The sequence below is a fragment of the Amblyomma americanum genome, chromosome 6 (assembly GCF_052857255.1).
Source record: "Amblyomma americanum isolate KBUSLIRL-KWMA chromosome 6, ASM5285725v1, whole genome shotgun sequence".
In the NCBI taxonomy this organism is placed as follows: Eukaryota; Metazoa; Arthropoda; class Arachnida; order Ixodida; family Ixodidae; genus Amblyomma; species Amblyomma americanum.
The window spans coordinates 111,823,874-111,842,239 of NC_135502.1; the positions used below are offsets into that span (position 1 = coordinate 111,823,874).

At 48.3% G+C, this 18,366-nt stretch overlaps 1 protein-coding gene across 1 annotated transcript; it reads right to left on the reverse strand.

Moving 5' to 3' along the window:
• Nucleotides 1-2,285: 2,285 nt before the first annotated feature.
• LOC144094922 (uncharacterized) lies at nucleotides 2,286-6,392 on the reverse strand. Its single transcript, XM_077628789.1, has 4 exons — nucleotides 5,994-6,392; nucleotides 4,995-5,123; nucleotides 3,788-3,910; nucleotides 2,286-2,787 (listed from the first exon to the last, which is right to left on the reverse strand). Exons 1-4 carry the CDS (start codon nucleotides 6,289-6,291, stop codon nucleotides 2,363-2,365), a joined length of 975 nt encoding a protein of 324 aa, XP_077484915.1. The 5' UTR covers nucleotides 6,292-6,392; the 3' UTR covers nucleotides 2,286-2,362.
• Nucleotides 6,393-18,366: the final 11,974 nt, after the last annotated feature.

Below are 18,366 nucleotides of genomic sequence, written 5' to 3' on the forward strand. Positions count from 1 at the left end.
TTTTTTGTTTGTGAAAAGAAAGTTACTCCAAAAGCGTTCCTTATCATTGCTTCAGTTAAGCGTCGAGAATTAAAAGCTGCACATGTAAGCTGGTGTAATCATTCATTCACCACAATACATATGCTTTTAATGACCACACTGTGCCAACCAAAGGCGTTCAACCCAAACGATGAAATGATAATGGAAACCAAAACAGGATAGTGCAATTCAAAGTGAGGCAGAGGTAGGCAAATTAACCTTGTGGGTCCACTTACCTTCATAGCGAGCTAATGAAAAGACAGTTATTAAACCTTAGCTTATGACCCAGCTAATCTATATAATTTCCTAGTGAACTGACATCCGCCGCGGCTGAGGGTGTGTTCCTCATAAGATTTTCTATTTCGAGCACACGTTTAGGAAGTTTTGAAAGTGGTCGCTAAAACACCGGTGATTACAGCAAATAAACAGATGAAATGGTCATATAATTTCTCTAGTAATCCTACCTTGTAAGGGTGAGGAGATTGGTAACTTACGTGTCTTTAAAAGGTAATTAACCTTCGAAGGTCCTCTCTTCTCTTTCGGCATGATGTCCTTTGACGGCAGGAGGCCACAGCTGACGCCGCCAAGCACCAGGCTTCTTTATCTGGCTTGAGCTCGCGTTCTTTTACTGAGGAGCCTGATAATGACATGCACAAATAACTCGCGATAAACAACAAGAAATACTTATCCCGCGGTCCAATGTGTGAAGCGGGAGACAATGATGAGGCTTAAAAGGTAAACAACCACTTTGTCTAAATTGTAGGAATAGTGTATCCGGGACACTCGTCCACGAGGGTAGGTTGAGCTCAGAAAGCATCACAATGTGCGGTTTGCGGCCGATGGCCTTGCACAATTTTAAAAAAAATAGGCTTTTCGAGTTACTTAGAAGGATTTGGTGTTAGGCCAGTTGGCAGGACATCGTGAAGAGCAAAACCGCAAAACAGGACAGGACTGAGGCCCGCCCTGTGTTGTCGCCTGTCTCAGTCCAGTCCTCTTTTGCGGTTTTGCTCCTCACAAGGTTTTCGAGTTAGAACAGCGCTTTTTTTTTTTCGGAATAGCATGGCCAGCAGTGAAGTGCATCAGAATATAGCTAAGGTGTGATAACTAGCAGCTAGTTGGTTAACTAATATTGAATAGTTAAATGTTTTACCATTACTATTGCGCTGCTTAATTATTGAGAGGCGTGTAGCCCACCGTAAGTAATAGCCATACCAGTTTGCATAATTTCGAAAGCACGATTACCTTTGGCGCTGTGGCCCAACAAATTTTGGCTATTTCGGCGGGCTACGTGCACTGCAAAGGTTGCTTTGCCTGCAAGTTTCTTGAAAGCGCATGTGTATTGGCATGATAACGGCCAAATTTGTTGGGATTCGCCTGCAAGGTTTTGAAAGCACGTCTATTGGCGTGATATCGGCGAATTTTTTTCGGCGACCGCCGAGGGCCACCGCATTTTCGAAATTCTAAACACTTATTTCACAATGTTACTTTTTTATTATTTACCGAAAATCGCTGTGAAACTTCTTTAAAGTTCCATTTTCTGTTTCGAAGTAAGTCTGTGATTTTCATACTTTTCTTCATCATTATTTACTGAAAGCTTGCAAAAGGTCTGTGAAATTCACTTTCTGTTTTCAGCGATTCTAATATTTTACAGTGTTTCTTTTCTATCGTGTACAGAAAATCAGTGAATAAAAAGAGAGTTCAGTTCTCTGTTTTTGGCTTGCTGTTAATTTACACACATCTTTCTTTTTTGTTTGCAGAATATATGTTTCAAAGTAATGGAAAGTTCTGTTGCCTGGTTGTTCTTTTATTTCAATATTTTTTTCCCCACAAAATGCGGCTTTTCTGCAAGCATTTAAAGAAGTGCACATTAAATTACAAATGCGCTCTTTACGTCGCTTACAGAATTGAAAGCGTGAGGTTCGATAATTCACTGCTCGAGGGAAGTTGCCTGCAGCCAATTTAACAATGTCTAAATATGAAACGTTTGCATAACACACTGATTTTCATTGGTGTAGCATTGCCTGCGAACCGAAAACAAAACAGCTTGTATGAAGGAGCACTTCATTAAAATGAAAGTGAAAACATGGGGCCTTGAGTTTTAAGCAGTCTCCCTGTGTTTCATCGTTACGACACACGTGGCGTGTCTTACTGTATACGACAGTACGCCGTTCGAAGGTTGCAACATGAAATCTTTATTGCTTCCGGCTCGGGGCGTATATATACGAAACAGAGAGGAGGGAAAGAGAGAACAAGAGAAGGATATCAAACGATAAACGCACGTGCCGTCAGCGCTTGCAAGGCAGTCTGATTGCGGCTGACGTCACTTTACAACATCTCTTCTTCCTTAATAGTGAAGTCGCTGTACTGGTTTCCTTTGACGTGTAGAGCGCCGCAAGGCTTGGGGTGATCTGACGGGTTCAGCGTTGCTCCCTGCGAGTTCCGGCTGAATTTCATGCTCAGGTTCTGTTATGCCCCCTTGTTCGGCTGGAGTTCTCGGCAACAGTGGGTAGTCGCTAGGAGTACCTGTTCTCGAGTCTCGTTTTGCCGCTTCTTGGTATTTACCAAACGGTGGCGTCGCATCTTCCCGGTCCCACACCTGGTCAACATGTCGTCTTACTGATCCGGCTGGTGTTCGAATGCTCACCATCCGAGAGCCTGTTGTAGACTCTACAATTCCTGGAGTCCATTTCTCACTCCTTCCGAAGTTGCGGGCGTACACGGTAGCTTCAGGCAATGGCAGCGGCCACTCGTTTGCTTCGTTCGCTGGCCCTGCGTGTACAGGAGGGAAACATGTATCTAAACGGGATCGAATTTTATATCCGAAGAGCAGCTCTGACGGCGATTTTCCAGAGCGGTTAGGTGTCCTTCTGTAATTGAAAAGGAGCTTGTTTATATTATCTTCCAGCCGCCCCTCACCAATCTTCTTGAGGCCGTCCTTAATTGTCCTGACAGCCCTTTCTGCTAGGCCGTTCGATTGAGGGTGATATACAGCTGTGCGCAGATGCGTTATGTTGTTCCTCTTGACAAAAGTAGCGAACTCGTCAGCGGTAAACTGCGTTCCATTATCGGATACGATGGTTCGTGGCACGCCAAATCTGCAGAAGATACCGCGCAGGCAGTTGATTGTGCATGAAGCGTTTGCTTGTCGGAGTGGCACAGCTTCAATCCGCTTACTGTATGCGTCCACGACCACGAGTATCATGTTCCCTGCAATAGGTCCCGCAAAATCGATATGTGCCCTTGCCCATTTTTCAACAGTAGCGGGCCAGCCTTTTGGCGTTGCTGTAGCTGGCATGGGCAGGTTTTGGACACAACTCTGACATGACGCTGTCACTGCCTCTATTTCGTGATCTAACCCTGGCCACCAGAATGACGATCTAGCAACCGCCTTCATAGCGGACGATCCCTGGTGCGTCTCATGCAAAAGGTATAAGATGCGACGTCGCGCCTCCATCGGAACGACTACTCGCCGGCCCCAGTATAACAACCCGTGGGCCAAAGAAAGCTCCAATTTCTTGTCAAAAAAAAGGTGCGACACTCGTGTTCAAGCCTTTCGCGCAGGGCGGCCAACCGTTCTTGGTGAATCGCATAACTTGACTCAGAGCAGGGTCGCCCGCACTCAACTGCCTTAGCTCCTCAACTGACACAGTTCCCTCATCGAACACACTCAATGCCAGCAGATAGTCTGGTGGGTCCGCTTCTGGTGGCTTCGGCTCAGATGTCCGTTGTGGCAGTCTACTAAGGGCGTCAGCGTTGAGGAGTTGTTTACCAGGAGAGTATTGAAGCTGATAGCGGAATCCGCCTAAGTACAGCGCCCAGCGCTGTTTTCTGGCGGCTGCCAATGCTGGGGTTGGTCGATCCGCCTTCAGCAGGCCCAGGAGCGGCTGGTGGTCGGTGACCAATAGAAATTCTCGGCTTACGAGATAATCACGGAATTTGGACACTCCAAACACAAGAGCAAGGGCTTCCCTCTCAAGCTGGGAATAATTTTTCTCAGCCCTTGTTAGCGTCCTAGAACGGAACCCGACAGGTTTGTTTACCTTTCCGAATGTATGGAAAAGCACGGCACCTATTCCGTCCTGTGAAGCGTCACACTCTAGCTTGAGGGGTCTCTCGGGATCATAGTGAGCCAGCACAGCCGCTTCCCGAAGGCATTTTTTTGCTGCGAAAAGCTGCTCCTTGTGCATGTCCCCAGAACCAACGTGTGCTGTTCTCCAATAACTTGTACAGTGGTGCAAGTACGGAAGACATGTTGGGCACGAACTTCGAATGAAATGTAATCATGCCCAGAAACGACCTCAACTGCTGAACATTTTGTGGGTTGGGCGTTTGCGCGATTGCTTCAACATGCTTCTCTATCGGATGCAGACCTTCACGATCAATTTTATGACCCAGATACGTCACTGCCTCTTGGCGAAAGCTGCATTTCTCAAGTCTGAGCATCCCTCCATGCTCACGAAAACGCTGCAGTACTTGTCGTAATCTGTCGGTGCTACCAAGTTTTTCTGATACCAAAACGTCGTCAAGGTAAGCCTGAACACCTGTCAGGCCCTGCAGAACTGTTTCTATTTTCCGCTGGAAGATGGCAAGCGTGGAAGCTATGCCGAACGGCAGTCGGTTGTAGCAAAACAACCCACGGTGTGTATTGATTACGCACATCTTCCTTGAGTCCTCATCGAGGGGGACTTGGTTATACGAGTCTCTTAAATCCAGCGTGCTGAAGCAGTCCCCACCGTTCAGGCATGCGAAGATGTCATCAATAGCTGGCAACGGGTACTGCTCCAGTTCACAGACGAGATTCAAGGTCACCTTAAAATCAACGCAGATTCTAACCTCGCCGTTCTTCTTCATTACAGGCACAATGGGAGTAGCCCATTCGGCGTGCGTTACAGGTGACAGTACTCCAAGCGTTACGAGCCTATCAATCTCTTTCGAAACTTTGTCGCGTAAAGCAAATGGAAGGGAACGGGCCTTAAAAAATTTCGGCATGGCGCCTTCCTTGAGCTTCAGATGAACAGGGTGTCCGTCAATTAGGTCCAGCTCGGGGCTGAAGACGTCTTTGAACTCTGACAGGACGGCATGCGTGGCGGGGGTATGGCTGCTTCCTGGACCAGAGATTTGTTGCACTGATATGTTCAACACCGAGGTTCCTGCGTCATTGAACTTGGAAATCAACTCCCGTCCACAAAGGCTCGGACCTGAACAGTTCAGGACCATCAAGGAACTCTTGACCTCCTTGTCGTTGTAGGACACTGACATACTCAGTTTCCCTAATACTGGAAGTTGTCCAAGATAACAGGACAGTTTAATGAATGCGGGTCCTAATTGCGGCCAATGTTCACGGTTTTTCTCAACGATCTCTTTGGACACAACACAGACGGGTGAGCCGGTGTCCACAATCATAGGTACGTCAATGCCACACCATGTGAAAGTACGAATAGGCGGTGGTAGCCGACCATTGAAGGGTGCGGTTAGTGTCCAAATGTGCGCATCGTCTCCATTTTCCTCTGTAACATCCGCTGTTACTGCAAACGCTTCTCCTTGCCTGCATTGTGAACGTGCCTTTGGGCGTCCTTTCCGCACGTCGCTTTGGTACATCTTCGCCAGATGGCCGTACACACCACAGCGGTAACACCTCGCTTTTGCCCAGCCGCAGGCGTTTCTGTTGTGTTTCTTACTTCCGCAACGCCCACATACTGACACCAGTTCATCAGCTTGTCGTGCATTGACCTTGAGTACGGGTTCAATGTCAGAAGACATCTTCTTTGTATCGTTTTCCGCTGCTTCTGCTGATATGACAATTGTATCAGCCTCCTTCAACGTCAAATCTGTTTTCGCTAATAGCTGCTTCTGAATAGCGCTTGACCTCACGCCACAGACGATTCTGTCGCGAAGCATCCGGTCTAGCATGTCACCGAAATTACAGCCATCCGCAATCCGGCGAACTTCAACGATGAACTGTTGAATGGGCTCACCTTCCAACTGGCAGCGATTGAAGAACCGATAGCTCTCCGTTATTTCATGACGCTTGGGGTCGAAGTAGGCATCCAAAACTTTGACTGCTTCCTCGTACGTCAGCGAGTTTGGCTTTCTCGGTGCAACCTGTCCTGAGAGCACTTGCACGGTGCGCGTACTCAATGCTGCTACCAGCAACATCCTCTTCTTTCCCGAGTCGCTGACGCCAGTTGCCTCAATATAGGCTTCTACCTTCGTGATGTAGGCCTTCCAGTTGTCGGACTGGTCATCGTATTCCGGTAGTTGATGATGAGCCATGGTCGGTATTTCCGCGGCCGCTGTTTCCTGCTTAACTGCCTGGCTTACATCATTTTTCACCTCAAGGGTTCTTTCTGGCCTCGTCGCCACTGTTACATCGTTACGACACACGTGGCGTGTCTTACTGTATACGACAGTACGCCGTTCAAAGGTTGCAACATGAAATCTTTATTGCTTCCGGCTCGGAGCGTATATATACGAAACAGAGAGGGGGGAAAGGGAGAACAAGGGAAGGATATCAAACGATAAACGCGCGTGCCGTCAGCGCTTGCAAGGCAGTCTGATTGCGGCTGACGTCACTTTACAACACCCTGCTACAAAACTATTTGTGAGTACAACATTTATAATGCCAATAATAAAAGGCTTATTACTCCCGAAAAGAAACATGCAGTCCTAGAAAGAGCAACACAAGCCAAAAATATAAAAGTCGTAGTCTTTGACTGCTGTTATGACTGCAGCAACTCTCGGTGCCAGGCAGTGTTGCTTTCTGCCTGTCTTCTCAACCTTCGTTTCTGTTGCAAGATTAATAGCTGCAATAGCCCTGAAACAAAGAGCCACAAGCTGCGACTAACGACCAGGCACAAAAACTAAATATTTAATTTTTACAGTTGAAAGACAAAAATATATATGTTGTACACTTGCACAACTACTCCGACAAGAGCAAAAGGAACTATGATGTGTTAAAAAAAAAATCAGGTCCCATGAATGATCCGCTACGTTCTGAGTAGTATAAGTTAAGCAAAAAAAAAAACACTAATGTTACCTGTTTCCATCCAGAAATAAAACTCTAGCTTTGTGAGGTGTCACATTCCTGCTCAAACCTTCTTGGTAAGGTCCTCATCATGATAAAGCAGCAAGATTCGTTTTATCGAAAACTGTACATCAGCTGGAGTTGCAGGTACTGCTAGGTGGAAAGAGCATATGGTGCTTCTACATTCTCATTGTTTATGAGGCGCATGTGTTGGCGGAGTTTCCGGTCATACAGGTACCATTGGAAACAGAAGTCTCTAGGACGCTAGTAAAGCGAATTATGCGCCATGTTTCTGAGTGATCACATCATTTTACGGCCACATATTAAAGAACTTGAAATAGACTTTCATCTCCACAAGTGAGGTTTAGATCCAGTGGGTAGTAATAAAGCTGTCGACTTCGTTCGAGGCTCATGCGTCATAGCAGCTCATAGCCTCGACAGCACATGTGGCCATATGAATAAGGAGAATTTAATGATAAAACAAGGTGAAACATGCTTTATCAAAACGTTATGGTCTTTTCTGCCTTACCTCTTGCTACTATAGATTCCCAAGGCAGAACATACCCCTCTCCAATCAAAAAAAAAAAACCTGAATGCCATACCCCGATTCCATTACCTTAAGTGTGTGTGTGTGAAATGTGGCGGACAAAGAGCGGTACAGATACATTTTTTTCCTACACAGTGGTATTATATACACAGGGTGATTTTTGTCACTTTTTCAGATTTTTATTTCAAGTACTTAGTTACATCGGTGTGGTCTTCTGAGCTGGATTGTACAGCAAGGCAGACAATACGTATACCTCAAATGCATCAGTAGTTAAATGATTAACTTTGATAGACTTTTCTGTCTTTGATCTTAGAGGCAAGGTTATATTGCAAAGTAATAGCCGTCAACTTCGAATGCCAGCTGTTTTTTAAATATTGTTAATCGACAGTATCGTTCGAAATATCGGCTCAAAAATATGCACCTGAAAGTTCGTTGAGTCGGCTTTTCAGCATTACATATTCATAAAAAATCGCTTCTCGCACTTCTAATGCATGCATCAAATACAGGCGCAGTTATTGCATTGGATGACGTATAAGTTAACTAGATTTCAGCGGCAATACCATGCACAGCGATGGCATTGTTTAGTTAGGTAATGTGGGCAAGCCAACTGAAAAAGCTTCGATACTACGTACTACATTGCAAAAAAAAAATTAAAAACAACGCTAGCTCTCTATGTTGACGAATAAATTTTGCAATATAACCTTGCCACTTTAAGCAGAAATAACGAAGTTTATTAGCTAATTTAAGCTGATTAATCGTCTAATTACTGACCGATATGAGAGACACACCCTGCCTAAAATGAGAGGCACACCCTGCTAAGCCTCAACGACTGTTTCACATTTGGGCTACACCGTGTAGCAGCGTGGCTGCTCCTTAAAGATTTCGCTCCTTTGGTGAGCCTCGTTGGTGAGCCTTTGGTGAGCCTCTAAAGCCTCGTTCAAAGTATGCCCTCCATGCTACTTGCTACGCGCTCTTCAATAAGTAGGCTATATACGCAGTTAAATTACACGGTCTATTTGCTGCTTTCGAGATGCTACAGATGCACACCTACCAACATAGCACACATGATCGACGTCTGCACGCCTGGTTGCGCGGCAAGCACCGCTGACTCGTATCAGGTTGCATGCAAGCGTCGGCGACAGGCGACGCGACGGACTATGTCAGCAGAAATGCGCATTCGCTCGAAGCCAAAACTTAGCCCTTAGTAAGCAGTCAAGTAACCTGCGCCCTCAATCTGCTTGTAATTGCAGCATGCTGTCAAGCATCTACGGCGCGTGCAAATCAGCGCCAGCCTTCGATGAGAACGGACACGTGCAGGTGATCGACGGCCCGTGCCCAACATAACATGCATCTCACCGTCATAACAGTCCGTATTACGTGATATAATCCAATATGGTTGTTCTCGTTACCCGGCAAACAGGATATTCGACATTACAATTTTTAGATTATATTTCACAGCCATAGCAAAAGCCGTGTGGAACCTTTTTGACGCTTAAGCCGATACAGCGGTGGCGACCAGGCCACCGAGCCTACTGAGGCGAAGACATGCTCCACCGCAATACACGGGGAAGCGCAGCCGCGCAGCAACGGCAAAGCGCGAAACGAACGATCCGCCTCCGGGTCGACGTTGCTTGTCGACAGCTAGGCAAGGACCCAGACCGCAGCCTTTTCTTCTCGAGAAAAAGCTGCGGTCTGCGCCAGCCGAACAGCCTCCGCTCAGCCGTAGCCCCACATGAGCAAGATGCGATGCCGCTGCATTCGGAACGACACGCTGACGCAGGTGCCGGAAACCTGCGATACTGGTTGCAGATCGAGCGACCGGCCGGTGCGCCGGCTGCATGACGATAGCCCGCGCGGCGGCCAATCCCGCGAGCCGCAGCCCAAGCGAGAACCTGGCCCCTGGCAAATCTCAACTTCAACGCGCACACCACGCTAAAAACACAGTGGAAATATTTCAAATAGCCCTTAGAGACAGTCATGAAAGCGAGGAAAATTAAGGCTTCGTGGTTGCTGTAGCGAGGCCGCCGCACGAGAAGCTAGCACGATGGAACCACACGACGCTTGCCGCAACGGCGGCGTCCGCGGCGGGAAGGCATTCGCGCGTCAGCGCTCGTCCTGTTAGTTTCAACTGCGTGTCAGAGCTGCACCTTCCACAATGAGCAGTTTACGGAGCATAGACAGCTTGAAACCACAAGGTGGAGGAGGAAAGTTACACACGGCTCGGGCTTTCCTGCCATTTTGTGAGATGCGCCCATGCCTTAACATTTCGCTACAGCAATCCACCTCCATCGCACGAATCATCTACAATACAGTTTAGAGACCACCTCAGGTGACAAAAAGCAAAACATACTATCTGTATCAAGCAGCAGAGATTGTTTTTTTCACTCACCTGTCCAAATAAAGCGAACCAATCGACGCAGCAAGAAATCCACCGCTCTTCATTCGGGAGCCATCTTGCGAAGTGCCGCTAGTAGTTGTGCGGAAAAGTTTGCGCTGCGCTTTAGTTTACTACATTCCAGGCTTTAAAAAATAAACGAAAGTTTTTAAGGTTTTCAGGAGCATTTTTCGTTGCTTCTTTCTTACTAGAAACGCACGTGACTAGGCCATGGCGGTCAAAAACCATAGAGTTCCTTACTATTAACTAGAGGGAAAGCTGGCGGCACTGCAGCTGAACCTCTATGGGCGCGCAAAGCATCATGGGACAATGAGCTACTTCGTGCGGGACAGTAGGTTTGTTTTTTCGAGGAACGCAGAGTGGCCTTACAGAGATATTCCATTCCGTATCCACGGCGCAGACGATTTCGGCGTAAAAGTAGTGCGCAAAAAAGCCACAGTAGCGAAAACGCAAAAGCACATGACGCCAATAAAAGGTTCTTGTTTTCCAAAATGCTGTGGAAAAACGTTTTAAAATGTTGAAGCGACAACATTTTTTTCAAAAGCATATCGCTTTCTAAAAGTGCGCCTGTGAAGTACGAAATATTGGCTTTTGTGGTCTGCAACGCTTGGCCAATAGGAGAGCAAGCCATCGCTTATTTTGAGCAAACTTTGCATTTACATGCTTTTCTGCTCGTTTGTTGCAATTTATAAATAGAATATTGAATGATAGGACATTCTTGATTATCGAACAATGCTTGTTTCTTCATTATTTTTTTGGCCAAAAGCTGTAGTTCTGCAGTCGGTAGCTCTCCGCCCCATGATGCTTAGAGCGCCAATGGTGGTACAGGTGGTCTCGATGAGGCTCCATGCAAACTCCCATAGGCGGGGCGCCAGCATTCCCTCTAGTTAATAGTAAGAAACTATGTCAAAAACATAAAATGTCTGTTTTTTTTGCTTGATCACGTTTCTGTTATTTCCAGTAACAGTAAAAAAATTTTTCTGAGGGGCAACAAAAACATTCCGCAAAAACGCCTGTAATTTCACACACTTTTTTACAGTGTAGAAGAGAGACGGACAACACGAATGCTGAATCTAAAGTTCACCAACTAGCCTGCAGCTTTCCGTTTTAAAAACTCTTAGGTGAAACATCCTGTATATGGGGGGTATCTAATTTGACCACGTCTGAACGTAATGTTCTCGTTCAAATAGATTCACTGCAGTGTAAAATAACACGGTCAGTTCCCACCAGATTAAAGAATGAGACGGATCCCAGTGACCACTCCTGGTCGAAGCATCCAACAACGCATGAGTAATGTGTTATCTGCGCATGCGTGTTGACGGCTGGTGGCAGCGCTGCACACTGCTAAAACACTGAGTTCACACAATGGTTCTGTTCCCTGTCCCGTTTCCGTCAAGGCCCAATTTGGCGTCATTGATGACAGTTTTCCTCTGTATTTTTTCCTCGAATATGAGCTGCCAGGAGGGTAAAAGCAAGCACCAAAACGATCGGAAAGGTGCGCAGATATTTAGCGAGCCCCTAGTAGCAAAGTTGACAGCCATTCAGAGCGGTATCAATAATAATAAAAATTGTTTTTTTGGGGGAAAGGAAATGGCGCAGTATCTGTCTCATATATCGTTGGACACCTGAACCGCGCCGTAAGGGAAGGGACAAAGGAGGGAGTGAAAGAGGAACGGAAGAAAGAGGTGCCGTAGTATAGGGCTCCGAAATAATTTCGACCACCTGGGGATCTTTAACGTGCACTGACATCGCACAGCACACGGGCGCCTTAGCGTTTTTCCTCCATAAAAACGCAGCCGCCAAGTTTCACATTTATTTAAAATGCAGCTGCAGCTTTTTTTGTAGGCTGCGTTAGCTGTTAGGAATCCAAAGGCGCATGATGAGGTTGCGTTTTAAGTGACGGACCAAATCTTATGTTTAGAGCACAAATAATTACTGTGGTGCAGTGTGTATACAGTCCTGCATAGCACCCGTACAGTACTGCACATTATTACAGTATACCTGTGCATTCAACACACACCGGTCACACTGGTCTCAAGGTTTCAGATGTTCTTACTGCTCCTTAAAGAGTCCATCTAATGTTGGAGGTGCATAAAATAAACTATTGGCCCAAAACTATTGGCGCACTATGATCGGTCTTGCTCTATATGGTGGTAATGCGAGCAAAAAATTGGCAAATTGATCAGTAATTGACGATTTAAATTAACAGAGAAAGTGAGGCTTAACTCGATAGGGGCGACGTACGTGCTGTGCTCAGACGTCGTCCCCTTGCTGGCAGGCGGCCTACTGTTGCCTGCAGTGACTACACTACATCTGATGAAGTCTGCGTGCAATTTAAACATTACTATTCGAAGGAACTTCAGGCGCTTCGAACAGATTTTTTTTCATGCAGTTAGGGACAATGTACTGTGCTAAGGCAAGGCTGTACTGTGCCAGTACTGTGCGGTTTAACATATTTTTAACGTGCCTTAATTTGCTTAACAATACTTCCCGCCAGAGGAGTATTCAAGGCTAAACTCACTTCATCTTCTAAAGACAAAGACAGAGGGATGAGGCCCAATATAGGTTACAAACAGAGCGCCGAATAACGGACCGCTTGCGCAAAACTAAACCCGTACCTGCGTGTCCTTGATTTTCTTGCCATAGTTTCGGACCTGCGTTGCAGAAACGAATCAGTGGAGTGGGTAAGTCTCTTTAAAAACAGGGATGCATATATTTTCTTCTTGTTGTTCTTGAAGAATGGGGACTGCGGGAGGAATTTCAGGCGCGTGTTCAAGTTCAAATATTGCGATAATGTTTCAGTAAGTACGCAATTAAAGTCATAAAAAGAAAGTGTAACAAGCTCTAAAAAGTATGCGTGTGAAAAACCTAAAACCAACAACAACGCGATCGTCAAACATGCTCGAAGAAAAGTTTGTGAGATTTGATTGCTGTTTAATAATGTTGCTCTCGCCAGACATTTAAATGAGAAAAGAATGCTGCATTATGAACTTCTCAAAAAGTATGGAGATCCGTAGCACGCCTCTCGTTTAATATTTTACCACAGAGGTGAAGATGAGTTGTAAATTTTTTTCTGTCATATACACGTGACAATTCCAGGACACCCGAGACAATGATGAAGGATGATTGTTTTCTGCAGATCGGTTCAATACCGCCAGCGGATTTGCTTTGAGAATATTGAATCTTACCACGAAACGCTCAATATTTTTTTTTTCCCTTGAAATACACGATACAACGTAAGCCTTCAAAATGTTGAACGTTAGCATCAGTGCTGTGTTTGACATATAAGCTCGAGTGCCACCGCAAGCGAAAAGAAATCCTTATTACCATCATACGTGTAGGCGTACGGAACATCATGGCCACTCATACAACGCTTGTCGGAGTATTGGATGTAGCCATGCGCCAGCAGGAGTGAATCGCCCAACATCAGGCACCTTATTCTGCGTAATAAAATGAAGTTAGGTGAAAAAGCAACTGGAGAAATGAGACACTGTAGCTGAAGGTCCTAACAGCTTTCTTCCGCAGGCTACAGTTGCACCGCACCGTCCTATACCGCTTATCTGCATTGTTCATCAAGTAAGATATCAAAATGTTGAAGAAACTGACGTCTTTTGAGGAAACGAGAATGATGCAGCATTTCTAGGTGTTCCTGGGAAAAGGAAGAACTTCGTTTGCAGCGAGAGCTTCAAAACAAAGTTCCTATTTTGGTTACAGAGAGGGAATAAATATTTAATTGTAAAAAAAAGATCGGTGCGGATTGTGGGTGGGGTCCTCAGTTCAAGACTCCAGTGGCTTCCGCCGACGCTTTGGTGATGACGGCTAGCGCCTCCTGGTCTTCCAGGGTGCCTCTGGCCAGCGTCACCTCCCACTGCTCCAGAGCCGCGTTGTGCGGCTTTAAGTGGTTCGGTTCGGCTTCTCTGAGCATTGTTAAGAACGGCGACAGCACTTCTATTAATTAGCAACGGTGACAGCAAGTCTCGCCTGTTGGCATCCGTTTCTACTGGGTGGCTTCGAGCAACTCGGTGGCGATAGCTCCCAGGCTGGCCGTCAAGCACCACACGGGACCCGGGTGTCAGCTGGTTCTAATTTCCGAGCTTTGCCCGATCGAAGTGTGAGACCCGAAAGAGCGGATGGCTGAAGTATTGAGCTGTTACAGACGGAGAACGCCAACATGCCAAGAATGTTCGACTGGGAGTCGTAAATCGACATATCCCCCCCCCCCCCCCACCTCCCAAACCTGTTGTTTACGGGAATGAAATGGCCATCCGCTGCGTGGGAACATTTCTCGGGACCGTAGTTATCATTAGTTCACGGTGCCGGACCCACCCGGGACGCAGCGACATTGTGTCGGTGGAGGCGGCGGCATCGGTTAATCACGGCAGACGCGGCTGTGTAAGTTTAAGGCGAGCAAGGACGCCGGAATGCTCGCGCTTCGGAAGAGACCTCGCCTTCCCCTAAGTGCCTTCCTATAGGTGGAACCATCTGCGCAAGTGCAGCGGCGGCCTTTTGTTCCCACGAGCTGTGCAGTGCAGGTGTCTGACCTTCGGCACCGATTGGGCCTCCATTCTGGCTTTTCATCACTGCTGCAGGGACAGCACGGACCATAACTTGCCATTGTTGCGAGAGTGTGTTGTTGGGGACGTCCTGGAAGGCGGATCCTAAAGACTGGACACGTGATCGACATCACAGTAATTGGACGCATTTTAAATGAACTAAATTCCCGAACAAGGGACCCGGGGAAAGGAAACCCTATTTAAGGAGAAGCTGGTATGTGATAAACCAGCTGCCGATTCACTTTTTTGAACTCTGCAAAAATGTAAATGAACCCACTCGTAACCTTCCTCCCATCACCCAGCTCCTATAAGTCGTCGGCAGTCCTGTCCTGGTGGTGGCGGCGGCGGAATCGGCGTCGTCCTGAACGCGTGGTTCCATCAGAGTGCGACTCCGAGCCCCACCATCCAACAGCATGTCCATTTAATGTGCGTGAATGTGGGAATTTCGCCACACCAAGGACATGTATCTGTGTATAATGTTGGGTAAATGCGGTGTAGGTGGTGGAGATTGGGTAGAGAGAGCGCTTGAATGCGTCTTAAGTGGTAGGAGTTCTCCGGGGAAAGTTTCTTATGTGGCGGGAGGTAGAGACGCCTATTACGGCGGAGGGTCTCTAGGTGGGTTGAAAAATGGGATTAGAGGCGGTAGAGAGTAGAGCCAGTGTGCCCCGCTCGTTTGGTATAATCTCGAGCTAGGGCAACTGCCCTAATATTGCCATCGAGACCTGCATGTCCTGGGACCCAGGTGATGACATGGTCATACTGGAGAAGGCCGCCCAGATTGCGGAGAGCTGTGCGTGAGACACGTCCACTCGTATAGGCACCGCAGGCGGCTTGGGTGTCTGTAAAATGGGGCTGCCGTGGTTTTGAGTGTCGCCCATTTTGATGACAATGGCTATTGCTATGGCTTCTGCACCCGCCGGACATGAGGAAACGGAATACACAGGAAACTCAACATTGGCATAGTCTTTCGTAACCGAACTCCTCCTTATGTGGTCGAATTGGGGCGCTGCTTAGTTAAGAGTCGAAGAGTGGACATCCCCTAAAAAGCGCCCTTCTTGTAAACACAACTCGAATTTCCTTCGGAGACTGGGCATTCATGGAAAAAGGATTTACATGGACAGTTCAGCACTGCCGTAGTTTTTCGTAACCGAAGGGTCCCTTCTCCTTTTGGCTGTATGGCGGCCACGGAGCAAGACTATCCAGGAGGTGAAACTCCCGTCAGCGCGAGCGAGCGCAGGCGACCAGATAAAGTCACATTTGTATGCGCCGACGGGGGCGCATGCAGTGGCGGCGCCTTACGGCGCCTCGTAGAAGCAGCAGAAAAAAAAAATGCAGCGCCCGGGCAGGCGGCTCCAGTACAGAGGCTAGAACCTTGTAGCCGCTATAGCTCCAGCGCGCTCTCCGGCGGCGCGCGCTCAAAGCAGATGACAAGCACACAAAACGGGTGCTTGCTTCAGCGGGCACGCCGTGACGTTGTATTTCAGTACTTTCCAGGCCGCCAGGCGCCGCCAGCAGGATAGTGGCGCCCCGGGCTTGTGACCTTTATTGGTCGCCGCAGACGGCGGAGTTTCCACTCCTTATAATCTTCCTCGGCGATGGCGGCGCTACCTCGGTTAGGTTCGAAGAGTGGGTGTTGCCTAGAAAGCTCCCTTTGTGTTAATGCGACCCATGTTGCCTTAAGAGACGGGGAAGTCATGGGGAAAGGTAGTTCACTGGAAGTTCACTACTGCACCAGTCTTTCGTGACCCAAGTCAACCGCCTTATTCTGGCCGAATGGAGGCTCTGCCTAGGTTTGGGCAGGAGAGTGGACTTTCCCCAAAAAGCACTGTTTTTGTTAATGCGACCCATGTTGGAAAGGGAGAGGGGTAATTCTTGGAGAAATGTTGGGACGAAAAATGCAGTCGAGGTAGCACTCCTAGGGCGAAGGCCTTCTCCATGGAGAGGGCAAGGAGCCTGAGAAGCCTTTTCTTTTCCTTGTGGTTTCCCGAAACGTGTCTTGTATATATGCTACCTGAAGCCGAAATGTCATCACCATATCCGTGGACGAGAGCAGCGATGCTCCGGTTACCAGGGAGATGGGAGGCGGCTAGGGATGTCTTCCTGGTGGGAATCCTGTTTCAATGGGAGGTTACGCTCTGAGGACGGGTACCCATCGCCGCCGGGAGGACGCGCGGTGGCCCAGCTGGTCTGGGCGCCTCTCGCGGAATGTGCACGGGTGGAGGCAGAGCCATCTCAGCCACGGTTCCTGGTTGGGACCGCCTTGCGGACGGACCTCAGTCGTGTGCCGAATGCCTTGGGCAACCGGCCCAGTGGTCGTTTGACCCGAAGGAACGTTGGGGGTACCGGCAGTTATCCTCGGTCATCCGACGCCCGGCGGAGGGCTGGCGCTGACTTCCCTATTCCACAGCTGCATCGCACGTGTGGCTGTAAAACGGGAGCTGCGGTCCTTTTGCAACTTTTACAGCAAGGAAGCCACGGCAAGCGGAAACGAAAGGATTTTAACGTGATAGCGTTAAAGGCCACATTCACCAGAAAATTCGGCGTCGCGTTGTCGGCATCGTGAGTGAAGAATCACGGGCGTGCCAGGCGTGGCTCTGGCAAGCGGTCCACAGTGTGATGACCCCCATAATGCGCAGGTCCACACGGGACGGAGAGGCAAAGAGACACCGTATGGCTCAGTTTAAACAAACAGGTATATTCAATAATTACACATGGTTAAGGTTATACATCAGAGGCTGGGGCGTCCGAGCTTACGTGCCGACGACTTCATGGGGGCGATAGAGTGGCTCCGGAGTTGGGCTCGAGCGGTTGCTGGCAGAAGCTGCACGCTGACGGGTTTCGGCGCTGAAGGCCCTCTTGGCAAACGATGTCGTCCTGAGCGTGCTTGCAGTAGAATTTCAATAGTCGTCCGTTTCTTCGAGGATGGTTCACAAACCCTTCCTCTAGTGTCGTTCGGCTTGGAAGATGAACAGGAGGCGAGCTTGTAGATGATGACAGCAGAGCATAATTTTACAACAGAACAAACTTTGCACTTCTTTACTCATCGACCGGGCAGGTTAGTGCCTAAGTAGCATCACATTACATGCTAAGCATGGAGCCCCAGCTCAGACTGAACTGCATCCGTTTACATGCGCTTTTAAGCACTTGATTAACAAAGGACTAAGGGCGGTCATTTCCAGTGGCCCGCCCAAAGCATCAATTCTCCAATCCAAAATAACATGCGAGATGGGGACCACCCCTTGGGCTGGGCTTAGCCTCGACCCCAGAGTCTGTTAACAATACAAACTAAATAAACAACAAAAACGCCACCACTCTCTCTCAAGTGAGAGTATACACAGGCTCTCTCTTCGGAGCTAATTCACTAGCGCCTGTCTTTCCACATTCTTGGCGAGTACTGCCTGTCCGCCATGACAGGTGTCCGTCGCGGCCCTTCTGGGAAGCTGTGGGTGCCTTCCCGGCGATAGCCCACGACAAAGGGGGGGGGGGGGGGGAGGGAAAGAATGTCGTCTTCGCGGTTTCGCATAGCGTCGGCTGTGGTACGGCGCGCTCTGGCCCGCTGACAGCTCCCTTGTCCTGGAATGTAACCGGAAATTGGGGAGGACAAAGCCCGTTTCCCCGGGGCGGCGGCGGGACCGGTTTTTCTGGTCGTCACCCAAAGAGCATGGCTGGGCAATTGATGATGCCGCTGTCACGGGTCTCCGTCTACGCCGCGCCGTCGAACGTGGACCCTCGCAGCACACACGGAATGTCACACTCGCTCACCCTCCAGAAGAATGTTCTCCGAACATTTGAGTCCACGCAGCTCCCCTTGTCTTTCTGAATCGCCTCG